The sequence below is a fragment of the Saimiri boliviensis genome, chromosome 2 (genome assembly GCF_048565385.1).
Source record: "Saimiri boliviensis isolate mSaiBol1 chromosome 2, mSaiBol1.pri, whole genome shotgun sequence".
NCBI lineage: Eukaryota > Metazoa > Chordata > Mammalia > Primates > Cebidae > Saimiri > Saimiri boliviensis.
Genome location: NC_133450.1, coordinates 221,354,554 through 221,380,656, shown reverse-complemented (window position 1 = coordinate 221,380,656; position 26,103 = coordinate 221,354,554). Strand labels below are relative to the sequence as shown.

At 44.2% G+C, this 26,103-nt stretch overlaps 1 protein-coding gene and 1 pseudogene across 13 annotated transcripts in view; both read right to left on the bottom strand.

The window, feature by feature from the left end:
- The window catches only part of SPTAN1 (spectrin alpha, non-erythrocytic 1), an 85,646-nt gene that overhangs the window by 21,565 nt on the left and 37,978 nt on the right, over nt 1–26,103 (bottom strand). For 4 of the 13 annotated variants that reach the window (XM_074395410.1, XM_074395408.1, XM_074395412.1 and 1 more), the window contains 18 exons: nt 25,102–25,161; nt 23,450–23,648; nt 18,992–19,096; nt 18,205–18,228; nt 16,819–16,854; nt 13,972–14,019; nt 13,143–13,234; nt 11,738–11,882; nt 11,444–11,625; nt 7,595–7,694; nt 7,246–7,443; nt 7,019–7,165; nt 6,303–6,406; nt 5,996–6,158; nt 5,615–5,629; nt 3,425–3,556; nt 2,963–3,100; nt 1,337–1,441 (listed from right to left, as the gene is read on the bottom strand). In XM_074395410.1, the coding sequence (XP_074251511.1) occupies nt 1,337–1,441; nt 2,963–3,100; nt 3,425–3,556; nt 5,615–5,629; nt 5,996–6,158; nt 6,303–6,406; nt 7,019–7,165; nt 7,246–7,443; nt 7,595–7,694; nt 11,444–11,625; nt 11,738–11,882; nt 13,143–13,234; nt 13,972–14,019; nt 16,819–16,854; nt 18,205–18,228; nt 18,992–19,096; nt 23,450–23,648; nt 25,102–25,161 (1,993 nt within the window). The remainder of the gene's footprint in view (nt 1–1,336; nt 1,442–2,962; nt 3,101–3,424; nt 3,557–5,614; nt 5,630–5,995; nt 6,159–6,302; nt 6,407–7,018; nt 7,166–7,245; nt 7,444–7,594; nt 7,695–11,443; nt 11,626–11,737; nt 11,883–13,142; nt 13,235–13,971; nt 14,020–16,818; nt 16,855–18,204; nt 18,229–18,991; nt 19,097–23,449; nt 23,649–25,101; nt 25,162–26,103) is intronic. The other 9 variants (XM_074395409.1, XM_074395414.1, XM_074395416.1 and 6 more) reach the window with 3 other exon arrangements.
- On the bottom strand, nt 11,243–11,361 carry LOC120366535 (5S ribosomal RNA; annotated as a pseudogene).

The window sequence follows — 26,103 nt, the reverse complement described above, 5'->3', positions numbered from 1 at the left end:
CAGGATTGTTCCATTGGCACAAAGGGACTCCCTGTGCCACCCTTTATAGTTGTTTCCCACTCCATGCCTAACCTATGGCAGCCACTAATCTGTTTTCCAGCTCTACAGTTTTGTTATTTGGAGAATGTCATAAAAACGGAATCGTAAAGTAAGGAACCCTTTAAGATTGTCTTTTAAAAATTTAACTTTTAGGCTGGGTGCAGTGGATCATGCCTGTAATCCTAGCACTTTGGAAGGCCAAGGTGGGTGGATCACCTGAGGTCAGGAGTTTGAGATCAGCCTGGCCAGCATAGTGAAACCCCATCTCTACTAAAAATACAAAAAGTAGCTGGGTATGATAACAGATGCCTGTAATCCCAGCTAGTTGGGAGGCTGAGGCAGGAGAATTGCTTGAAACCGAAAGGCGAAGGCTGCAATGAGCCGAGATTGTGCCACTAGGGGACAGAGCAAGACTCCGTCTCAAAAAAAAATAATAACTTTTAAAATTTAATTCCTTTTTTTTTTTTTTTGAGACGGAGCCTTGCTCTGTTGCCCAGGCTGGAGTGCAGTGGTACAACCTCAGCTTACTGCAACCTCCAACTCCTGAGTTAAAGCAATTCTCCTGCCTCAGCCTCCTGAGTAGCTAGTATTACAGATGCCTGCCACCATGCCCAGCTGATTTTTGTATTTTTAGTAGAGACAGGGTTTCACCATGTTGGCCGGGGTGGTCTCGAACTCCTGACCACAGGTGATCCACCTGCCTGGGCCTCCTAAATTACTGAAATTACAGGCATGAGCCACCACATCTGGCCTTAAAATTTAGTTAATTTTTTGTTTGTTTGTTTGAGACAAAGTTTCGCTCTTGTTGCCTAGGCTGGAGTGCAATGGTGCAATCTCAGCTCACCACAACCTCCACCTCCTAGGTTCAAGTGATTTTCCTGCCTCAGCCTCCTGAGTAGCTTACAGGCATGCACTCCCACACGGGCTAATTTTTTGTATTTTTAGTAGAGATGGGGTTTCCCCATGTTGGTCAGGCTGGTTTCGAATTCCCAACATCAGGTGATCTGCCCACTTTGGCCTCCCAAAGTGCTGGGATTACAGGTGTCAGCCACCATGCCTGGCCTTATTTAATTTTTAATAATAAGGAATACTGATAGATAAAACCTACCATAATCAAAATCTCTTAAGGGCCTTCAATAATTGTAAAGTATATAATAGTCTGAGGCCATAACCTTTGAGAATGGCTGCTTTAAGTGAACAGACATCACTCTCTTTTCTCAAACATACTTGTTTTCCTTAGGAGTCAGGCACAGCCGAGTCCCAGGCACCTGGGCCTGGCCTGCCTCCCTTTGCTCACCTCATGGGCAGATATATCTGCTTCCAGCAGTTGATGTTTTTTCAGCAGGTTGTTCACAGAAGCCAAGTCTTTGCCGTAATCTTCGGATGCCAGCAGGGCCTCCACCTGGCAGTGAAAACACAAAAAGGAAACGCTACTGTGTGTTGTATACTCAGCATTCTGGAAAATTCAGAATGTCCAGTGGTTATTCCAGGTCCTCGTTTGGAGAGCTGAATACTTCTCCATCACAATGTGTTACTATTATTCCTACTCAGCTTGATCAGCCTGCCCAGCCTGAGACATTCTCTCCATTTGGTCAGTCAAACCTAGACTCCAGAGGCTATTAATAGTAAATACTACTGTAAAGGCAAAACGCACAGCAATCCTAGTTCAAGGAATCTCCCCTAGGAAAAAATTGACAGTATGGGCAAAGATTAATATTCAAAGATGTTCACTGCAGCAAAATATATACATCAAAAGTCTGGGAACACCTCAATGTTCAACAATATGGGAATGGTTAAATTATGGCATGGTTCCATGATAAACTTATGCAATTATTAAAAAAAAAATTTTTTTTTGAGACAGGGTCTTACTCTGTCTCCCAGGCTGGAGTGCAATGGCACAAACATGGCTAACTGTAGCCTTGACCTCCTGGGCTCAAGTGATCTTCCCACCTGAGCCCCCTGAGTAGCTAGGACTACAGGTATGCATCACCAGGCCCAATTAAATTTTTCTTTTAATTTTTAGTAGAAACAAGATCTCATTATGTTGCCCAGGTTGGTGGTGAACTCCTGAGCTCAAGCAATCCTCTCAACTTGACCTCACAAAGTGTTAGGATTACAGATGTAAGCCACTGTGTACAGCATGTTTAGGAAGAATTTGTAGTGATATAACATTCTCAATATACATATTCATAAAAATATGTATAGACTGGAAAGAAATACTGTAATAAAAGTGATGGTCTCTAAAAACCTCTTTTTTTTTGGAGACAAAGTCTCTCTGTTTCCTAGGCTGTAGTGCACTAGTGCAATCTCAGCTCACTGCAACTTCTGCCTTCTGGGTTCAAGCAATTCTCCTGCCTCAGCCTCCCAAGTGGCTTGGACTACAGCAGTGTACCACCACACCCAGCTAATTTTTGTATTTTTCGTAGAGACATGATTTCACCAGGATGGTCTTGGATCTGTTGACCTCGTGATCCACCCACACAGCCTCCCAAAGTGCTGGTATTACAGGTGTGAGGCACTGCACCCAGCCAAAACCTCTATATTTTTATAGTCTGTGCTTTCCAAACATTCTCCATGGAGAATACATGACTGACTCTGGCTTCCTAGAAGGTACTATCTTGGTTTCTATCCTGGCATGGTTTATTAGAGCTGCCTGCCATATAGCCCCATAATTCCTTCCTATTAGCCTTCTCTATAGACGTGAGTGATCTGTGGTTCAAGTCCCACTGTAAGTTAGCTCTCCTCTGTAAACATTCACTCTCTTTGCCCTTACAGCATGCAACTCATGTGATAATAAAGATTTCTGTCAAAAGGGGTGTCTGGTGAGCCCTGCCTTTTCATGGTTTTGGGTTCACTGATGGACCCACTGTACCAAATGACTAGAAGTCCCCCACTGGTGGGAAGAGAAACCATTCAATGTTACCTCAGACAGCCAGAAGTCAAAGTCCTTGATCCCTGTGTTGAAGTTCTGCTGCTTGTTGGCTTCTTTCAGTTTTTGGCTCTTTTCAGCTGACTTTTGCACCAGGAACTGCCACTGGTCAGCTAAGGCAGCCAGGCGGGCCTGGGGAACAGAAGGGAGCCAAAAAGAAGGTGAAATACATGAAGAACCCTCCCTCTCCTAAAGCTCAATTTGAGAACGTATAAGACAGGAGAATAGAAAACACTCTCAGGAGCCATTCTCACTAGCATTCCCCATCTGTAACTCAGGTCAAAGTCTTCTAATCCATTTAGTTTTAGACTGTATGTCCAAAAACAAAACAAACAAAAAAACAAACAAAACAAAACACAAACAAACAAACAAAAAGACTAAATGTCCAAGTTATTCTTTCAGGTTAAGAGTGATGTTGCTGTTCTTCCCAGGGCACTGGGAGCTGGTGGGCCATACCTTGACAGCATCCTCACTTCCAGCACAGGCTCCACGTTCAATGAGGGAGTTGCCCATGTCAATAACCCCGCGGATCCGGTCAGCATTGGCATGCAGCTCTGCTTCAAAAGCTTGGTGCTTCTGGTGCTTGCTCTAAAAATACCAAAAACAATTTTTCCAGACCAGTTTCTGCTAAGTTATGTCTTTTCAGGAAGAAGGGGTTCTCAGAGGGAGGGAGTGGCAGCAAACATAAAGAACTGGGGCAAATGCCAACGTTTTTTACAGAAGGCAACTGGAATTTTTATGAAATATTTTAGGGTTAATCTCTTGGGGAATTAGCAAAGGAGAAAAATTTACTAGCTCAGGAGTAGATGAACTGGAAGTCCTTTTTTTTGAGACAGGGTCTTGCTCTGTCGCCCAGGCTGGAGTGCAGTAGTGCAATCTCAGCTCACTGCAGACTCAATCTCTTGGGCTCAAGCAATCCTCCTACCTCAGCCTCCTGAATAATTGGGACCATCGGGGCATGCCACCACATCTGGCTAATTTTTCTATTTTTTTTTTTTTTTTTTGTAGAGATGGGGTTTTGCCACGTTGCCCAGGCTGGTCTTGAACTCCTGAGTGCAAGCAGTCAAGCTGCCTTAGCCTCCGAAGTTCGGAGATTACAAGCATAAGCCAGCAAGCCTGGCCAAAAATCATTTTTTAAAGTAGCTATGCTAGCTGTTTAAGAGTGAAGCCCTAGAATTCTACACTTTCCAACACTTTCCAGAAGATGGAAATGGACAACTTCAGTTTTGAGTCTACTTGTACATCAATTTCCATCCATGGCTTTCTCCTTATTGGAGACAGGCTCTAATGAATGAGATACATATGGACATTTCATCATCTAAGGCAGAAATCACCATTTAGCAAAATTCGTAATATAAACTGTAGTAACCAGCAAAATAATATTTGATGGTCAGTCTTATCCCTCTGTTGAGAGAGGAGAAATCTACAGCTACTACAGACATTGTCTTTGTTTGTTGATTTATCATTTGGTAGCTGTCATTAATCAAAACAGTGGGATACTGTCAGAACCCAGGCTTGACTACAGGAAAGAATTCATTTTGCTGGGAAAAGAAAGGGCTAGGAGAAGGATGAGCTCCTGATCCTGGGGCCTGATATGGTTTTTATGAATCCATAAAGAAACAGAAGGTAGTGAAATGCTACAAGAGACAATTGCAAGGACATAGCATCTGTGCCACAATTCTGGGAAAAACAATTGGCTGGGTGAGAAATGCGGGGTCTCAGGGGAGAGTGTTATTTAGGGGGAAAAAACAACTAAAAGGCAGTAGAGTTGGGGAATTCTGCATCAAATGTTTCATTTCAGAGGCAGCAACTGTCAAAGGATGGAGCCACCTGGTTGGCTCAATTCAGCACCAACATGAAATGTGCTTGTTACATTCTCCCACTGCCTAACCCCAAAGGCAACAACAAAAAGGGTCTCAAACACTCAGATATCCTGACACAAGTCCCATTCCCCTCTACTTCTGTTCCTTGTTCTGATCACTTTTTGGTTTAAATCCCATTTACTCTCTTCTCTATCTTCAATTCTTCCACCCACTTAAGCAACTTTGAGCTACAAGCTGACTGGGAAGTCTCCTTTCACCACCTGTTGAGTGATGTCTGCTTTTATCTTAACTTCTCATTTGTGTTCCTTGAAGATTTGGAGGTATTAATAGATCACCTGTCTCTCTACACTTCTCTAGCTGTTGCTCTCCTGACTGGCACCTCTGGATGCCAGACGGGGCATGCATCAAAACCCTCACACCAGACTGGCCTCCCTGACCTGGGTCACTAGATACCATGAGTTCACAGCAAGTCTGAGCTAATGTCTACACAGAAAAAGCTGAAGCTGATGTTCCATCTTCAAAAGGAAGCACTCCTTGAAAGAAAGTGGTCAACTACTGCCCCGCAAATCAAACACTGTACAGAATTTGCCTAAGTGATAAATTGGGGGAGAAAAGAGGGAGTAAGACATTGCAGGCTAATTACAACAGAGAAAGCCACATCCCACAGGGACACTTGAATGGAGTATAATGGATGATTAGAAATGAAAAGGATGGATGAAGAGACATCAGCAGACTGTGTGACCACAATAACAATAATCTATGCAGAGGAACACAAATACTGGAGCTCATTTAACTACAACTCTTAAAAAAAATAAAAACTTACCAGCAGCTTGGAAAGCTACAAAAACAGATTAAAAGAACAAGAGTTCAGTACACTGATGTGGACACATATATCAGCTATTAAATAGAAACTCATTTTGTCATACTTCCCCTGGGAAGCTCAGCATTTGGGAACAGTGATAGAAGGGAGATTCTATAGACTTTTATTACTGCAGAAATTGTTCCAATAGAGACAAATGAGGAAGGTGAATTTTAAACGGCTCTGAAACTTGAATAGGGCTTTCCCACTGGCTTAGCTTATTAAAACATTTTTTACTGACTTCCAATAGGTGCAAGGAGGTTGTTTTACAGATGCTTTATTTAGCAAAATCTACCAAGTAACATAGGGCTACATCAAGACCAACACCCAGTCACTTCAGATTACCTGGATGTTGGTGGGATCCTTGTATGACTCATCACTCGCTGTCTGCAATTTTTCACTGATCCAAGCCTCAATCTCATCCACATCCCGGCTGAACTGTTGGAGGGTTTGAGATTCTCCTAGCTTTGACCTTTTCTCAATCATTTGGGCCTTCAGACGTCGCCACCTGAAAGAGGGAAACCATGAGATCAAACATGAACATGTCTTACTGTGGAGGAGGAAGCCAGAAGATGCAACGGGCCTGGGCCTTCATATGAGGGGATGCGTCCTCTCAGTGCTGGTGACTACATCAGTGCCACGGGACACCCACCTGTCCAAGACCTCATTGCGCCGGCTAGAAATGTCTCCCTTAGCATAGTGGCCGGCAGCGATGAGCTGGTCAGCAAAGGCCTGCAGAGCAGCAATCTTCTCTTCCTGTCGGCAAAGAAAGGCATGAGGTCAAGGTAGGCCTGTGGCTGGGCCCTGCCTAGACTGCCGGTCTTGAGAAAAGGATAGTTATTTTGGGTGACTGAGAACTAGCTGGTGGCAGGATCAGAATACAATGACACTTTAGAAGCAGGAGTGTAAAACGCCAAAAGAAAGCTTGATTTCAGTCATTACTAAGAGTACAGTTTAACTCAAGAAGACTCCGGGTCACTCAGGTGAGACAGGTGTTAGAATATCAGAACAGAACACACAAAATTAAGCTTAATAATAGGAAAATGCTGTCAGACTTACAGCCAAGTGATTTATAAATCAAATAGTTTTACATCTTCCTTGTTGTTTATGTTCATGTATTCCCTTACCTACTCACACATTTGTTTTTCCTCCCTTTCATAATAAAATATATTTTTTCCTGTGGTACCCCATTATTAAAATCTTTGAAATATCAGCATTTATATGTAAAGGTTTAAAGAATTATTTACGTGCATATTTTTCTTAGACAATGAGAAATTCCTTGGAGATACAACAGTGACTATATAAGCCAAGAAATAGATGTCAATCAGGAAAAATCCAGACTCAGACCCCATGGTACAGAGGCCTCACCTGAACGTTAATTGCTTTGTCAAAGTCTTCATGTTTTTTGATCAGAGCCTCTACGCTGTCCAGTGAGTCTCCTTTGTCTTCAGTATTCAAGAAGGCCTCCCGGGCAGCCATCCAGTTCTCAGCTTGCTCACAGTCCCGATGGAACAGCTAAAGAGGGCAAGAGGCAGGTGAGAAGATGAGGCCCTTCAGCAAGGAAACATTTGGTCAGAAACCAAAAGCACACATACCTGCAATTCAAGGCACTGATCCAGCATCATCCTGCGCTGAACCCAGGCCTTCTCCAGGTCTGCACGCTCCTGGTCAAGAATATCAAGTTTCTGCTTGATTTCAGGGCTCGCATAGTGTCCGTGAGCCAACAGCTGCTGTCCAAACTGCTCAAATGCCTGGAAAGTGCCAGCCCTGGCATCGATTTCTGTCCGGTGTTCCTGCCAAAAGGAGGGAAGGGATTAGGTAACTGGCAGCAGATGCCCACTCTGATGTCAACCCCCACCGACTCACCACGAAGGGTTCGAGTGAGGCCTCCGGGGCCCAGCAGAGCAGCCACATTTTTGCTACTCGGCAGGCAGGTCCACCCACCTGGTGTCGCTCCAGCAACGCCTCAGCTCCGGTGACATCCTTAGCTAGCTCATCTGAGGACACCAACCCCCGTATTCCATTGATCCAAGACATGAGGTCCCTGGAAACCAGAACCCCAGAGAAATAGCTATATTACCTGGTAAAGAGATCTTCTGCCCAGAAAAAGAGAGATATACATAATTCTTGCTTCAGAAAGTTATCTTTGGTTAATCTAGTTAATCTATTGAATGAAGCTAGGTCTTTGGGCAAAGTGTTTCAAAACCTCTTGTTCTTCTTGTTGAGTTTTTTTTATTTTGAGGTAGAGTTTTGCTTTTGTCACCCAAGCTGGAGCACAGTGGAGTGATCTCCCCTGATTACAACCTCTGCCTCCCAGGTTCAGTGAGTCTCCTGCCTCAGTCTCCCAAGAAGCTAAGATTATAGGCATGTGCCATGACGCCCAGCTAATTTTTTTTTTTTAGTGGAGACGAGGTTTCACCATGTTGGTCAGGCTAGTGTCCAACTCCAGACCGCCAGTAATCCACCCACCTTGGCCTCCCAAAGTGCTGGGATTACAGGCATGAGCCACCATGCTCAACCTTATTGAGATTTTTTTCTTTTTTTAAGTCCAAATTTCTCAGAGGAAAAGTCAGTAAATTTATAATTAAGATCTTTTCACCATACAGAATAACAAGTTCTAGCTATAATTAAGTCTTTGATAGCTTCAAATGAAAAAGCCTTTCTTGGCAGGGTATGATGGTTCATACCGGTAATCCCAGCACTTTGGGAGGCAGGAGGATCACTTGAGCTCAGGAATTCAAGACCAAACTGGGCAACTTAGTGAAACCCTGTCTCTAAAAAAAGAAAAAGCCTTTCTTTTGGATTAACCCTTGAAGTTCTAGGCCTGTGCATCCATTTGATCCAGTTTCTCACAGCTGTACAAGCACAAGGGCACAAAATTGAATGCGTAAGGTCAGATATGGTATGATTCCTTTTATATGATATGTCCAGAAGAGGCACATCCATAAAGACAGAAAGCAGATAAAGGATTCCTGGTGGATGGGGACGAGGGACGTGATTAGTTAAGGGATGTTATTCTAGGGCAATGAAAATGTTTCAAAACTAGAGAGGGGTGGCTGTACAACACTGTGAATACATTAAATGTCACTGAATTGCACATTTTAAAGTGGTTAATTTTATGTTATGTGGCCTTTACCTCAATAAAAAGAAGAAAAATAGGCCAGGTGTGGTGGCTCACACCTGTAATCCTAGCACTCTGGGAGGCCGAGGGGGGTGGATCACCTGAGGTCAGGAGTTGAAGACCAGCCTGGCCAAATGGTAAAACCCCTTCTCTATAAAGGAAAAAAAAAAAAAAAGAAGAAGAAGAAAAAGAAAACCACCTGCAAACTAGGACCTCCTACCAGAGGTCTGTGAAAGGAAGCAGCATCTGCCTACTCCCACTGGAGCATGGGAGATACCCCAGTAAACAGATACAAGCACAAGTGCGCAAGTGTGTGTGTAAAATAATATTGTTAGAGAGCACAAAAAACAAAAAAAGACAAAATAAATGTCTGTCCTCAATAGCTACTGTTAAGCAAGTCACAAATCACCCACTCAGGGGATTGTTATGCAGTCATTAAAAAGGTACCAGACTGTGGAACACTTTGTAAGACAATTGGCCTAACGTCCTAATGACAAGAATGTCAGGTAAAACACAGGCCAGGTGAGGTGGCGCATGCTTATAATCTCAGCACTTTGCGGGGCTGAAGCAGGAGGATCATTTGAGCCTAGGAATTTGAGACCAGCCTGGGCAACACAGTGAGACCTAGTCTCTACTAAAAATTTTAAAATTAGCCAGGTGTGTTGGTACACGCCTGTGGTCCCAGCTCCATGGGAGGCTGAGGCAGGAGGATCACTTGAGCCTGGGAAGTCAAGGCTACAGTGAGCCAGCCTGGGCAACAGAGCCAGATCCTATCTCAAGAAACAAACAAACAAAAAACCAGCCTGGGCAACATGAACATGGAGAAACCCCGTCTCTACAAAAACTACAAAAATGAGACATGGTGGTATGTGCCTGTAGTCCTGGCTACTTAGAGAGGCTGAGGTGGGAGGATCGCTTGAGCCCAGGAGGTCAAGTCTGCAATGAGCTGTGATCTCACCACTGCATTCCAGCCTGGGCAATAGAGTGAGACCCTGTCTCAAAAAAACAGGAAAAACAAAAAACAGAGATGGAGGGGTACTGTTCTAGATCAAAGAAGATTAAGACAAGGCTACTTAGTTTAACAGTAATCCTGAATCGGACGCTGGATTAAAAAAAGCCCTAGTTATCAAATGGTCACCTGGAAAAAATTGAATATGGACTTAAACTTGTGTGTTAGCTTTCTTGGGTATGATGATACAAATATAACTATGCAGGAGAACATTCTTGTTCCCGGGAAATAGACGCTGGAGTGTTTAGAAGTCAAGTGCCACATACCTGCACCCTACTTTCCTATGGCTCAGGAAAACTAAAGAACCATATTTAGAGGTAAAGTGAATGTCAAAAAAGTTGAGTGGTAATTACAGGTGAAGGTGCCATGGATGCTCACTGTTATTATTTCAACTTCTCAAAAGCCTTGAAACTCCTCTAAATCAAAAAAGTTGGTGGGGGATAAAAAAGACAACACACACAGAAGTTGGTGGAAAAGACTAAGTTGTACCTACAGTAAGTGCAAAAGACATCTAAGAAAAAATATAATGTCATGTGGCAGGGGGATCTGAGGGGATGTACACATACTTGGATAGGAAAGTGAAGACTTCTTTTTTTTCTTGAGACGGAGTTTTGCTCCATCACCCAGGCTGGGGTACAGTGGTGGGATCTTGGCTCACTGCAGCCTTTGCCTCCTGGGTTCAAGTGATTTTCCTGCCTTAGCCTCCTGAGTAGCTAGAATTACAGACCTGTGTCACCACGTCCACCTAATGTTTGTATTTTTAGTAGAGATAGGGTTTCACCATACTGGCCAGGCTGGTCTCGAACTCCTGACCTCGTGATCCATCTGCCTCTGCTTCCAAAAGTGTTAAGGTGTAAGCCGCCATAGGAGGCTGTGGAGACTTATTTTTAACAATCTGGCATTCAGTAGTTTGACCATTTTATAATAAATATGTACTACTTTTTTCTGCTTTTTAATTTTTTTTTTTTTTTTTTTGAGATGGAGCCTCACTCTGTTGCCAGGCTGGAGTGCAGTGGCAGTGGCTTGATTATCAGTTCTCTGCAACCTCCACCTCCCTGGTTCAAGCGATTCTTCTCCCTGAGCCTCCCTGGTAGCTGGGACTACAGGCATGTACCACCATACCCAGCTAATTTTTTTAATTTTAGTAGAGACAGGGTTTCACCATGTCGGCCAGGATGGTCTTGATCTTTTGACCTTGTGATCCACCTGCCTTGGTCTCCCGAGTGCTTATGATTACAGGCGTGAGCCATCGTGCCTCGCTGTTTTTAATTTTTAAATTAAAATTTTATAATAGGGTTTCGCCATGTAGCCCAGGTTGGTATCTGACTCCTGAGTTCAAGCGATCCACCTGCCTCAGCCTCCCAAAATGCTGGAATTACAGGTCTGACTGATTGTACCCAGCTGAGCATGTATTACTTTCTTTTTTTCTTTTAAATATATATTAAAAAAAAAAAAAAAAAAAAGCCTACGGCACCCAGTATTCCCAGGCAGTCTCTCCTCCAAGTACTAACCAGACCCAACCCTGCTTAGCTTCTGAGATCAGACGAGATCAGGTGCGTTCAGGGTGGTATGCCCATAGATGCATGTACTACTTTCATAATAAAAATGACTACTGTAAAGAAGGCTCTATGTTCCAGAGGTCTGAGTGAACACGGCTCCCTACCGGAAATCGCTAAGGAAGCGCTGCAGGTCATGGGAGTCGCCCAACTTTGCCTTTCGCTGGTCTGCACGTTTCCCCAGGCTGCTCCAGGCCTGGTTTAACTCTGTGCACTTTTCCTGCAGGTCCTCTGCTGACTCAGGATGAGACTGGATTAGGCGCTCTGCTGTTTCACCAAGGGAGTTTACCTATGGGGAGAAAGTGGTAGGTAAGCTTGCATAAGGGGGTATGCTCTGTAGAATGGGAGAATCTGCTCCACCTGGGGCAAAAATGCCAGAAGATGACTTTGGGTCCTTTCACCTTGTCACCGAGAGCTGCAAGGTCCCTCTCGAAGCCCTCATGCTTGCGTTGAAGGGCCTGGACACTGGCGAGATCATGTCCATAATTGTCTGTGTTTAAAGCTTGATTCTTCTCTTCAATCCATTCTTTGGTTTCATCAGCATCTCTAGAGGCAAGACACATTCAGGTTAAGAAATGCTGGCCGGGCGCGGTGGCTCAAGCCTGTAATCCCAGCACTTTGGGAGGCCGAGGCGGGTGGATCACGAGGTCAAGAGATCGAGACCAACCTGGTCAACATGGTGAAACCCCGTCTCTACTAAAAATACAAAAAAACTAGCTGGGCGTGGTGGTGCATGCCTGTAATCCCAGCTACTTAGGAGGCTGAGGCAGGAGAATTGCCTGAGCCCAGGAGGCGGAGGTTGCGGTGAGCCGAGATCGCGCCATTGCACTCCAGCCTGGGTAACAAGAGCGAAACTCCGTCTCAAAAAAAAAAAAAAAAAAAAAAAAAAAGAAATGCTGAGTATAGTGAGTATAGTTGCCTTGATTACCGGACAAACACTAAAAAAATTTATTTTATTTATTTATTTTTTTGAGATGGAGTTTTGTTCTTGTTACCCAGGCTGGAACGCAATGTATAATCTCGGCTCACTGCAACCTCTGTGCACTGGGTTCAACTGATTCTCCTGCCTCAGCCTCCCAAGTACAAGCACTCATCACTATGCCCAGCTAGTTTATTTATTTATTTACTTATTTATTTTTTATTTTATTTTCTTCTTGAGATGGAGTCTCACTCTGTCATCCAGGCTGGAGTACAGTGGCATGATCTCAGCTCACTGCAACCTCCACCTCCTGGGTTCAAGCGATTCTCCTGCCTCAGCCTCCCCAGCAGCTGGGACTACACGTGCATGCCACCACACCCGGCTAATTTTTTGTATTTTTAGTAGAGACAGGGTTTCACCATATTGGCCACGCTGGTCTTGAACTCCTGCCCTCATGATTTACCCACCTCAGCCTCCCAAAGTGCTGGGATTACAGGTGTGAGCCACTGCGCCCAGCCCTAATATTTTTATTTTTAGTAGAGGCAGAGTTTAACCACGCTGGCCAGGCTGGTCTCAAACTCCTGACCTAAGGTGATCTGCCCAACTTGGCCTCCCAAAATGCTGGGATTATAGGCATGAGCCACTGTGCCTGGCCTAAAAATATTTATTTAGCTGGCATTTGTACATTTGTCTGTGGCTACCACCAATAGCTCTAAAAATCAAAAGAATTCACTTAGCAGGATTTACTGAGCATCCACCCTGTGTCAGATATAAACATCAGTAATATGAGCTAGCCGTTGCTCTAGGATCAGAGTCAGCAAGCTTGGGGCTGTCAGGAAACCAGCAGTCCCATTTCTCCCTTTCCCAGCCTAGGACTGACCCCTCACCTGTGGAACCTCTGTACTTCATGGGCGCTGCCCAAGAGCTGGCTCCGTTCCTCGGCCAGCTGCTGTAGGGACCGCCAGCGCTCATTCAGCTCCTGCAGGACAGCAAAACATCAGCTCCACTGCACCCCCTTCTCCTGTCATGCCGACAGTCAGACTTTGGGAAAATGGCTTTGCTTGAAGGGGATGCTAAGGCACATTATAATTTCCTGTTTCTAACCTTCCTAGCTGAATAAATTAGTATACATTAACGACAAAATTCCAGTCAGAGCCAAGCCAAAACTTGCTGTGCTTGACAGCTTTTAACACCCACAAACACCCGACCTAGGCATCGCTGAAGTAGGGAGAAAGACACAGCTGACTCTTCCTCACTCTCAACTCCTAGCCTGGGGCCTGGCAGGTAGCAACCGCTTCTTAAGTCACTGCTGCACGGAGAAATCCCAGCAAGTTTGCTGCCTCCCAACACCTACCCAGCAGACACTCAGGCCAGAGCAGGCCTGGAAGAGCCAGCATGCTGCAGGACCTCGCACTTTCCTGAGAATATGCTACTTGCAGCTCCTCGCCCTGCTGGAAGTCAAAGGGAAGGCTTGCTCCACTGTTGAGAACTGGCAGGCTCTTGACCAGGAAAGCCAACCAAACTACCTAGCAGCCATGAGTGTGCTGATGTTTAATTAGGACATACTTGGACCCAGAAGAGTGAGGTATGTCACAGCTCACCCGGCTGACGAGAACAAGAGCTCTGCTGTAGACAGGGAAGGAAGACAGTGGAAAAACCAGTGTAGACAGGGAAGGCAGATAATGGAGATCAGGGAAGCTGGTCACTGCTTCTTACCTTGATGGAATTAAAGGTGGCCACGGTGTGAACCATCAGACGGGCAGACTAGTTAGGGAGGAAAGCAGAAGGCAAAACTAATCAAGTGTCTGACAATTAGAGATCTGAGCTGCAAATGCCACTGACTAGGTCCTTGTGGTCAACCTAAATTACCTTAAAGGGATACTGGCAACGTTCTCAATAGAGACATCAACAAAAGTGTCAACTACTAGGAAGTCATGAAAATACCAAAAATGCACAATTAGACCCAGGTCAGTAATTTTAACTGATGAAGAGTAAAAAGAGAATGGTGAAAACCACAATTCTAGCAGCTAGTTGGACAGAAAAATACATAAAGGACTAATGATTAGTGCCATTTCTTGTCTATACTACTGGAGAACATTCCAGAAAAAAATAAACACCCTAAATTTAACAAATGCTGGCGGCTGATATTGTTTAACAGTCAAGAGCACTAATAATCACTTTAATTTCCAATTATAGTTATTGGGTTGCTGTTCTTTTTAACAGTATCCCCTTGAATGCAGGGCAACAGCTTTACCAGAGGAAAAAAATAAAGCAGTGAATTTTTTCTCTCAGACCAGCACCCACTAAAGCAACGAATTAGCTTTCAACAATGTAGCTTTCAACACAGTAGATAACTTCTAAAAACTTAAAATCCCTTAGGGCCAGGCACAGTGGCTCATGCCTGTAATCCTGAGGTGGGTGGATCACCTGATGTCAGGAGTTTGAGACCAGCCTGACCAACATGGCGAAACCCTGTCTCTACTAAAATCACAAAAATTAGCCGGGCATGGTAGCACACGCCTGTAATTCCAGTTACACGGGAGGCTGAGGTGGAAGAACTGCTTGAAACCAGGACGTGGAGGCTGCAGTAAGCTGACATCACAACACTGCACTCCAGCCTGGGTGAAAGAGCAAGACTCTGTCTCAAAAAAAAAAAGAACAGGAGGGCAGAAGGGCTGAACTTGGATGCAGATGTCCTCATGATATCCCCAGGCAACATTTTCAACCACTGTGAGTGTGTATAGGGGTCAGAGGGTAGACTCACTGTTTCCAATAAGAGGTATCTGGTACTGTGATAAAGGTATCTAAAATACATTTCTGAAAGAATACTTATGTTATCAGAAACATTCTGCTGAGGGTGTAAGTAAGGCTGTTGCCCATTCATATAATCAACAATCACATTTTGCTATGTAAGAAAAATGAAGAGTGAAAAAAGGAGAGAAAGTTGAATAGAAGGAAAAGTGGCCCAATTAGAAACCTACTTAATGAGAACAGTCAGAGCCAGTGGGGGAAGGAGGACTCAAGACACAGACCCTTTCAGCCTAGGTCCTCAGGAGAGGTCAGACAAGGTGAATGAGCAGGTGCAAAGGTGGACACAAAAGGATTGTTGGTGGGATGTTTTTATTTTTAGGTTTTCATGCTTTCTTCATATTTCTGGGGACACACTTTTAAAATTTATTTTTACTTTTTGTTTTTATTTGCTTGTCAACTCACCACTGTACTAATAAGGAGAAGACCTACTTTTTTTCTTCTTTTTAAACCTTTTTTTTTTTTTTCTTTTGAGACGGAGTTTCACTCTTGTTACCCAGGCTGGAGTGCAATGGCGTGATCTCGGCTCACCGCAACCTTTGCCTCCTGGGTTCAAGCAATTCTCCTGCCTCAGCCTCCTGAGTAGCTGGGATTACAGGCACGCACCACCATGCCCAGCTAATTTTTTGTATTTTTAGTAGAGACGGGGTTTCACCATGTTGACCAGGATGGTCTCGATCTCTTGACCTCGTGATCCACCCGCCTCGGCCTCCCAAAGTGCTGGGATTACAGGCTTGAGCCACCGCGCCCGGCCTAAACCTTTTTTTTTTTTTTTTTTTTTTTGGCAGAGCTGGGGTTTTGTCATATTGCCCAGGCTGGTCTTGAACTCCTGGCCTCATCCACTTATCTCAGCCTTCCACAATGCTGGGATTACAGGTGTGAGCCATCATGCCCAGCCAAAAGATCTACTTTTATAAAGTCAAGATCTGCTCTCTAACTTGCCTGTAACTCAAGTGATGTATTCCTGAAGAGCTGGGTCAGGAGGGAAGATGCTAGAACTGAAACACAGGCAACCAGTGACACAATCACAGCTATAAATACATCACATAAAAAACCTTCTCCCCGGCCAGGTATGGTGGCTCACACCTGTAATCCCAGCACTTTGGGAGGCCGAGGTGGGCAGATCACCTGAGGCTGAGAGTTCAAGATGACCCTGGCCAACATGGCGAAACCCCGTCTCTACTAAAAATACAAAAATTAGCTGGGCATGGTAGCATGGGCCTGTAGTCCCAGCTACTCGGGAGGTTAAAGCAGGAGAATTGCTTGAACCCAGGAGACAGAGGTTGCAGTGAGCCAAGATTGAGTCACTGCACTCCAGCCTGGTGACAGAGTGAGACTCCATCTCAAAAAGTAAAATAAAATAAAAAAGAGGCCAGGTAGATGGTGAACAAAGGCCTGCTCTCCTTTACATGTGCAGTTGTTCTCATGTTCACGTCGTTTCTCTTTGGACCGCTTCCTACTGGTGGGACTCTGCCAACGACACAGTGCTCCATGCCGCAGCATATCCTGCACTAACGTGGTTAATCAATGCAACCTAACTACTGAGCATCTGATATACACACTCTGCTTCTGTATACTAATTATCACATTTTAAGAGATAACAGATTCAGAAAGAAACCAGCCAAAAGAGTCCAGAAATGACTAAAGACTTAAGACAAGCTGAATAGTCAGAAAAAGGCATACCAGAAACGGACATAAAATATTTCATGCTCTTGTAAAACTTTTGATAACAATAATTTGCAAAGGAGTTCTTACCTTCCATGGGGAGGCTGTCTTGGAATCAGTTTCATCCTATTCAAAGAAAGAGGAATTTAGGCAGCCATGCAATTGAGCATGAAACAGCAAAGCACCTGACCTTTTCAGCTGATGACTCTAGTTTCCCCCAGGGGAGATCCCAGCTATTAATACATTAACCAAAAGAGCATCTTCCCTCCATAGTTTGGCTGGTAACAAACTACAAGGCTAGTTAAGAAAAAATAAGCCAACAAACACGACAAAAAAATTCCAATTTTTTATCCAGTAGAAGAAATGAAGAGAATAAAGAAATTCAATAAGAAAACTACCAACTTTGCTTTATGTTATAAGATTGTTTGCAAGGGGTAATAAATAAACCTAAAGATAGCTATGGAAAAAATTTTAGAAAACTGAAGAGATAAAGACTTTTTTTTTTTTTTAACGGAGTCTCACTCTGTTGCCCAGGCTGGAGTGCAGTGGCACAATCTCAGCTCACTGCAAATTCTGCCTCCCAGGTTCAAATGATTCTGTAGCCTCAGCTTCCAGAGTAGTTGGGACTACAGGTGCGTGCCACCACACCCAGCTAACTTTTTGTATTTTTAGTAGAGATGGGGTTTCACTGTGTTAGCCAGCATGGTCTCAATCTCCTGACCTCATGATCCGCCCGCCTTGACCTCCCAAAGCGCTGGGATTACAGGAGTGAGCCACCCTTCCTGGCCAAGACTTTTTTTTTTAAGAGTTGTGCTTTGTGTTGCATGCCTGTTGTCCCAGATACTTGGGAGGCTAAGGTAGGAAGATAGCTTGAGGCTGGAAGTTTGAGGCTGCAGTATACTATGACCACAGCTGTGAAAAGCCATTAACCTCCAGCCTGGGCAACACCGCAAGATTCTATCTCAAAAAAGAAAAACAAAAAAAACATTTTTTTTAATCTTTTGGAAAATAGCAAATAGAAATCAATTTATGGGCTGGGAGCAGTGGCTCACGTCTGTAATCCCAGTACTTTGGGGGGCCAAGGTGGGTGGATCACCTGAGGTTGAAAGTTTGAGACCAGCCTGGACAACATGGTGAAACCCCATCTCTACTAAAAAACATGAAAATTAGCTGGGTGTGGTGGCACACACATGTAATTCCAGCTACTCAGGACTGCTGAGGCAGGAGAATCACTTGAACGTGGGAGGTGGAGGTTGCAGTGAGCCAAGATTGCACCACTGCACTCTGGCCTGGGTGACAGAGTAAGACTCTCAAAAAAAAAAAAAAAAAATTCTGGTGTTTTCCACAAATCTTTACATACAAAAAGGCATTTGAGGTTTAGAAACACCAATTCTGATGAAGTTCTTGACTTGATATTCTTCACAAGATTTAAATCCTTCTCATGTTCAAGATCCACATACAGCACCTGACACTTACCCTGGGCATCATGCCATATACTTCCTACAAGGAGAGAGAGAAACCAGTTTTATTGTTAAAATAAATATATATCTCTCAATAATACTCATTATGGTCAAACCTGGAAACACAGGAGAGAATTCCAAAAACACAAATGAAAATGCCAGCCCAGGCTGGGCATGGTGGCTCAAGCCTGTAATCCCAGCACTTTGGGAGGCCGAGGCAGGTGGATCATGAGGTCAAGAGATCAAGACCATCCTGGTCAACAAGGTGAAACCCCATCTCTACTAAAAATACAAAAAGTTAGCTGGGCATGGTGGTGCGTGCCTGTAATCCCAGCTACTCAGGAGGCTGAGGCAGGAGAATTGACTGAACCCAGGAGGCGGAGGTTGCGGTGAGCCGAGTTCACGCCATTGCACACCAGCCTGGGTAACAAGAGTGAAACTCTGTCTCAAAAAAAAACAAAACAAAACAAGAAAATGCCAGCCCAAATGTCCAGAACTTCAAGTATTTATCCTTTTCTTTATTTGAGGAACTCATCCAATTACCATTATTTAATGGCTATTAAAACATTAAATATTTAATGGGCTTACAGAGAAGAAAGAAGCACCACTCCCGCCACCAAATGAAGGTGAGAGATATCGGTATAAGTAAGTTAATAAAAATGGTTTTGGTCACATAGAGGACGTGACCTATAGCCATGCCACGATTCTGTGCTATGAAAGATTGCCTGTTGGGCTGTGACAGACATAGGAACGAAGTTGCATCGTTATGCAACAGAGCCTCACTCCAAGATGGAGACACCTACCTGTTGTTGCACAGCCTGCACCTCCTCTGCCATGAGACCTTCAGACTCCAGGTCTTCAGCTACCTTGTTAATATCCTTCAACCGTGACTCATTGGCCTTCAGATCCTTTAAAGCAAAAGCCATAATAACTAAAACCCAAAATAGCAAGTTAAAGGAGAAGAGAGAAACACAGTCATAAACTATGGCTTGAAACTATAAGGATTCTTCTACAAGGGCCTACCAAAAAAAAAAAAAAAAAAAAAAAGGCTAAAAAAATAAACTGTAAGGATCTGCTCAGCAGGTATCTCTATGGATTGGTTTTCCTGTTCCTCAGATAATTATTGAAAAAAGTTTGACTAAAATTTACTTCATTAACTGTTGTTTTTTCATTTTTGGGGTTGTTTTTGGAGACAGAGTCTTGCTGTTACCCAGGCTGGAGTAGAGTATCGCAATCATGGATCACTGCAGTCTCTTCCTCCCAGGCTCAAGCAATCCTATCTCAGTATTCTGAGCAGCTGGGACTACAGGCATATACACCACTATTTCCAGGAATTTTAAAAAATAATCAAATAGAGCTGGGCGCGGTGGCTCAAGCCTGTAATCCCAGCACTTTGGGAGGCTGAGGCGGGTGGATCACGAAGTCAAGAGATCGAGACCATCCTGGTCAACATGGTGAAACCCCGTCTCTACTAAAAATACAAAAAAATTAGCTGGGCATGGTGGCGCATGCCTGTAATCCCAGCTACTCAGGAGGCTGAGGCAGGAGAATTGCCTGAACCCGGGAGGCGGAGGTTGTGGTGAGCTGAGATCGCGCCATTGCACTCCAGCCTGGGTAACAAGGGCGAAACTCCGTCTCAAATAAATAAATAAATAAATAAATAAATAAATAAATAAAATCAAATAGAAACTTTTTAAAAACTACTTTTTGGTTTTAATACAGTGTTTTAAAAATGTGATGAGGCCAGGTGTGGTGGCTCACACCTTTAATCCCAGGATTTAGGGAGGCCAAAACAGGAGAATTGCTTAAGGCCCAGAGGTCAAGACCAGCTTAGGCAACATAACCAGACCCCATCTCTACAAAAAAAAATTTTCTTTTTTTGTCTTTTATTTCTTTTTTTTTTTTTGAGACGGAGTTTCGCTCTTGTTACCCAGGCTGGAGTGCAGTGGCACGATCTCAGCTCACCGCAACCTCTGCCTCCTGGATTCGGGCAATTCTCCTGCCTCAGCCTCCCGAGTAGCTGGGATTACAGGCACGCGCCACCATGCCCAGCTAATTTTTGTATTTTTAGTAGAGACGGGGTTTCACCTTGTTGACCAGGATGGTCTTGATCTCTTGACCTCGTGATCCACCCACCTCGGCCTCCCAAAGTGCTGGGATTACAGGCGTGAGCCACCGCGCCCGGCTTCTTTTCTTTTTTTATTTTATGAGACTGAGTCTCACTCTGTTGCCCAGGCTGGAGTGCAGTGGTGCAATCATGGCTCACTGCAACCTCCACCTCCCGGGTTCAAGTGGCCTTTGTGCCTCAGCCTCCCTAGCAGCTGACGCTACCATGCCCAGCTAACTTTTGTATTTTGACTAGAGATGGGGTTTCACCATGGTGGCCAGGCTGGTTTCGAACTCTTGACCTCAGGTGATCTACCCACTTTGGCCTCCCAAAGTGCTGGGATTACAGGCGCATACCACTGGGCCTGGCCAGAAAATTTTTTCCATTTTCCCACCTATGTCCATAGTCCCAGCTACTCAGGTGGCTGATGTGGGAGGATCACTTGAGCACAGGAGTTCAAGGTTACAGTGAGCTACGATCATGCCACTACACTCTAGCCTATGCGAAAGAGTGAGATCCTGTCTCTAAAAAATAAATAAAAACAAGAAAAAATTTCAATACACAGTTACTATAGGAGAAAGCAGCTCTCTCTCCTCATTTTAATCTGTTATAAGAATACTTTTTTGACACAGAGTCTCACTCTGTTACCCAGCCTGGAGTGCAGCGGAGTGATCTTAGCTCACCGCAACCTCTGCCTCCCAAGTTCAAGCAATTCTCCTGCCTCAGCCTCCCAAGTAGCTGGGACTACAGGTGTGTGCCAACATGCCTGACTAATTTTTTGTATTTTTAGTAGAGGCAGAGTTTCACCATGTTAGCCAGGATGGTCTCGATCTCCTGATCTCGTGATCCGCCCACCTTGGCCTCCCAAAGTGCTGGGATTACAGGTGTAAGCCACTGTATCCAGCTTGCTGTAAGAATACTTTTAAGCAGTGGAATGGATAAACAATATTTAGTATATCCAACAGTGAAATATTATTCAGCAATAAAAAAGAATGGAGTACTGATATATGCTACAAAAAGGATGAATCTTGAAAACATTATGGACCAGGCATGGTGGCTCACACCTGTAATCCCAAAACTTTGGTAGGGTAAGGTGAGCAGATGGCCTGAGCTCAGGAGTTTGAGATCAGACTGGGCAACATGGCAAAACCCTATCTCCTCAAAAAATACAAAAATTAGCTGAGCATAGTGGTGTGCGCCTATAGTCCCAGCTACTCAGAAGGCTGAGACAGAAGGATCACTTGAGCCCAGGAAGCAGAAACTGCAGTAAGCTGAGATTGGGCCACTGCACTCCAGCCTGGGCAACAGAATATACCTTGTCTCAAAATAAATAAATAAATAAGGGCTGGGAACGGTGGCTCACGCCTGCAATCCCAGCACTTTGGGAGGCCAAGGTAGAGGGATTGCCTGAGGTCAGGAGCTTGAGACCAGCCTGACCAAAATGGAGAAACCTCATCTCTACTAAAAATACAAAATTAGCTGGGCATGGAGGGTTGCACCTGCAATCCCAGCTACTCAGGAGGCTGAGGCAGGAGAATCACTTGAACCCAGGAGACAGAGGTTGCACTGAGCCAAGATCACGCCATTGCACTCCAGCCTAGGCAACAAGAGTGAAACTATGCCTCAAAATAAATAAATAAATAATAAAAAGAAAAAGAAAAAATAAATAAAAGAAGCCAGCTGCAAAACATCATATAACATGATTCTATTTATTTTATTTGTTTATTTTTTTGAGACGGAGTTTCGCTCTTGTTACCCAGGCTGGAGTGCAATGGCGCGATCTCGGCTCACTGCAACCTCCGTGTCCTGGGTTCAGGCAATTCTCCTGCCTCAGTCTCCTGAGTAGCTGGGATTACAGGCATGTGCCACCGTGCCCAGCTAATTTTTTGTATTTTTAGTAGAGACGGGGTTTCACCATGTTGACCAGGATGGTCTTGATCTCTTGACTTCGTGATCCACCCGCCTCAGCCTCCCAAAGTGCTGGGATTACAGGCGTGAGCCACCGCACCCGGCCAACATGATTCTATTTATATGAATTGTCCAGAACAGGTAAATACAGAGGTAAGAAGAAGATGAGTGGCTGCTTGGGCCACTGGGGTTGCAGAGAATGGCAAATGACTACTTGACCAATATGTGGTTTTCTTTTGAAGCTTTAAAAATGTTTTGGAACTAGAGGTGATGGTTGCACAACACTGAATGTACTAAATACCATTGAATTGTACACTTTAAAATCGTTAGCTTTGTGAATTTACCCCAATTAAAAAAAAAAAAACACTCACATCTACTGTAATTTGGTTTAGAAAAGTTCTCATAACAACATGTAGAGAAGATAGCATATCTTTTCTTAATACTAAACTCATCCAAGAAAAGTTTCAATTAAAGTCATTTAAAAATAGTTACACAGGCCAGGCTGTAATCCCAGCACTTTGGGAAGCTAAGGCAGGTGGATCACTTGAGGCCAGGAGTTGAAGACCAGGCTGGTCAACACAGCAAAACCTCGTCTCTACTAAAAATACAAAACTTTGCCAGACGTGGTCATGTGTACCTGTAATCCCAGATACTCGGGTGGCTGAGGCATGAGAATCATCTGAGCCTGGGAAGCAGAAGTTGCAGTGAGCTGAGATTGAGCCACTGCACTCCAGCCTGGGTGACAGAGCGAGACCCAGGGTGAGTTAGACTCTCTCTCAAATAAAAAACAAAAAAAATTTGAAAAAGTATTTGGAGGAAAAAAAAAGCTACATAGATGATGGAATATAATCTATGTAATTTGCATTCCAGTAATCTGCAGCCAGAAATCAAGAGACCCTGGCTGGATGCAGTGGCTGACGCCTGTAATCCCAGCACTTTGGGAGGCTGAGGCAGGCAGATGATCTGAGGTCAGGCGTTCTGAGGCCAGCCTGGCCAACATGGCGAAAGCCTGTCTACTAAAAATACAAAAATTAGCCGGGCATGGTGGCAGGCACCTGTAATCCCAGCTGCTTGAGAGCCTGAGGCATGAGAATTGCTTGGAGTCGGGAGGCAGAGGTTGCAGTGAGCTGAAGTCACATCACTGCACTCTAGCTTGGATGACACTGAAACTCCATTTCAAAATAAAAAAATCAAGAGATTCAAATATTTAAACAAAATTTCAGCTGAGCTCTAAGACTGCCCATACCTTCTGAAAGTCATCAAACTTCTTCTGGAGCACCTCAACCTGCTCCAAGTCTGCGCCGACCTCCTCACTTGTCAGAGCAGCTTCCTTCTCATTGATCCACTGCTGTAGTTCATTCGCTTCACGGAACAACATAAACTTCTTGCAACTCTTCTCCAACATGCCTTTACGTTTCTCACCCAGTTCCAACAGAGAATGATATCTGATGGAATTCAAGACAGTGACAAGAGGGACAGAGAAGACAGTTAGCTGTAGATGCTAACATAAAGACAAACCATGAGGCATGTCCAAGATGTGGATTCCAGGCTATGAGTTTGTAATGATGATGCCCTAGTAACAGAGTTATCAGATGAAGGAGATGATCCCAAGTATCCACACCATAGCCTGAGATATGCGCACACTGTATTGTTCACAACTAGGTGGCTAAAACAGCCAGGCACACTAATAAGTGCAGAATTGGCCTGGAGATAACAACACAACCACAAATGACTGAAACCAAGCGCTTAGCACAGTAACACAGGTTCATGCGACTACAGTGGAGAGATGAGATGAATTTGCTGGGCAGAATGTATACAGAGGGTTTTTCTCGTCTTTTATAATTCTCTGAATAGCCCCCACACTGGGGGTGAGGTGGGGGGAAGGTACACTGAACTTTAAAGTAGCCTCATATAGGATGTTTTATCTCCATATTAGTAGGACATTTCTTTTCTTTTCTTTCTTTTTTTCTTTTTTTTTTTTTTTTTTTTAGGTGGAGTCTCGCTCTGTTGCCCAGGCTGGAGTGCAGTGGCACGATCTCCTCCACCTCCTGGGTTCAAGTAATTCTCCTGTCTCAGCCTCCCAAGTAGCTGGGACTACAGGCATGTGCCACCATGCCCAGCTAATTTTTTGTATTTTAGTAGAGATGGAGTTTCACTATGTTGGCCAGGCTGGTCTCAAACTCCTGACCTTATGATCCACCCATCTCGGCCTCCCAAAAGTGCTGGGATTACAGGCATGAGCCAGTGTGCCCAGCCTAGTAGGACATTGCTAAAATGACACGTTCAGTTCTCAGAAACTTTTGGCAAGTTCAGAAGGAAAATCAAGCAAAGTACCGAGTATCTGTGCCATTCTGCTACTTGGAAGATTTCTTAAGAATCAAAGAATATTCTAACCCTCAGGAACTAAAATACAAAAGGCTGAAATACTATCTTTGAACATGAAAACAACAAACAAGAAAAAACTAAAAGTTAAAAAAAAATAGAATCACTATCAAATCTGTGTCCCAAACTGAAATAAAAAAGCAATGAGTTACAAGAATCAGAGCACTTTAAGAAAAGCATTTGATTTCCTTTCTACTAAGGAAGACTATAGAACAGGCCTTTAGGTTTGCTGCTGATAGTGGCTAGTGCACCACAAAAACCGAAAGGAGGGGGAACCAACACCACTCTGAACACACAGCTGCACATGGAAGCAACCAATGGGATAAGCAGCAATCGACCGACACAGCTGCACCGCGACCTCTTCCCTTGTGAGCCAAAGCTGCTGCACAAAACAGGCAGTTCCTCCCACCACCTCATCTTTCTGGTTGGACAAAGGCCTTCAAGAGAAGCCGCAGAGGGAGAATGAACAGGGTAGCAGTGGACGTTGGTGCTCTGCAAGACTCTCAGCCTACTCACAGTTCTTCCACCTGCTTCATACGCAGAGATACACTGCCGGCCTCCTTAGTTATGCGTGTCCTGCACAGAGGGGGCACAGCAAAAGCATGCACAAATTAGTGGGATTAATCCAAAGGGATGAAAGGCGGCAGCTCCAACTGGTGCCATGATGGTGGATGCTTAATGTTGGGAAACTATGGAGTCATTCAACAGCTCTAAGGAGCAGTCTAAGCTATGAGTGAAATGACAGTAAAGAAATAGCAGGAAAATTAGAGGGTTAGTTCACCTTCATTTTCCCGACAGGTCTGCCGTGCTTAAGGCAGATTTTCCAGTACTGAAAACACTGGTAACTTCACAGAGCAAGGTCAGGGAACAGAATGGACTAACCTTAGAAAGAAATTTTACTGAGTGCTAATAGGCAATTTAGCTATGTATTTGATCTACTTTTTCCTCTTTTATTTATGACTCAGACCACTGGTAAGAATATAAACCAAAACCTCCCATTCTTATCTCAATAGTAACAGAATCTTTAAGTGGACAACTAACTCTGATCTTACTGAGGATCACTGGGGTCCAAAAATGCCACTATTCTACCCAAACTCTAGTGGGAATGTATTTCCCGGATATTTCCCAAGCGTCTAAAACTGCTGATTCTACCAGTGGAGTCAGAAATACCCGAAAGGAGGGACACAGGGCAATATGGGGGATCAGCTACAGGAAAGAGGACAGAGCCATTTCATAAAAAATTTCCATTCTCAGAACTCAAAGATATGGCAGAGAGAGAGAAGCTCTGAAAGCAGCCTTTCAAAAGGGATAGAGCTGCAGGGGTGTAGGACATCTGAAAATCCAATTTCAAAAACCATCTTGAACCAAAAGACAAACGTTAAAATGGCAATGATTAGGAAAATTCTGTTTAGGAAAAACTCATGAGCACTGCTGGAAAAAAAAAAAAAAGAAAAATAAGTTATCAGTCAAGGGGTTTGAGACCCCGACAGGGAGGTCTGTGGGCTCAAAGTGGGGTGG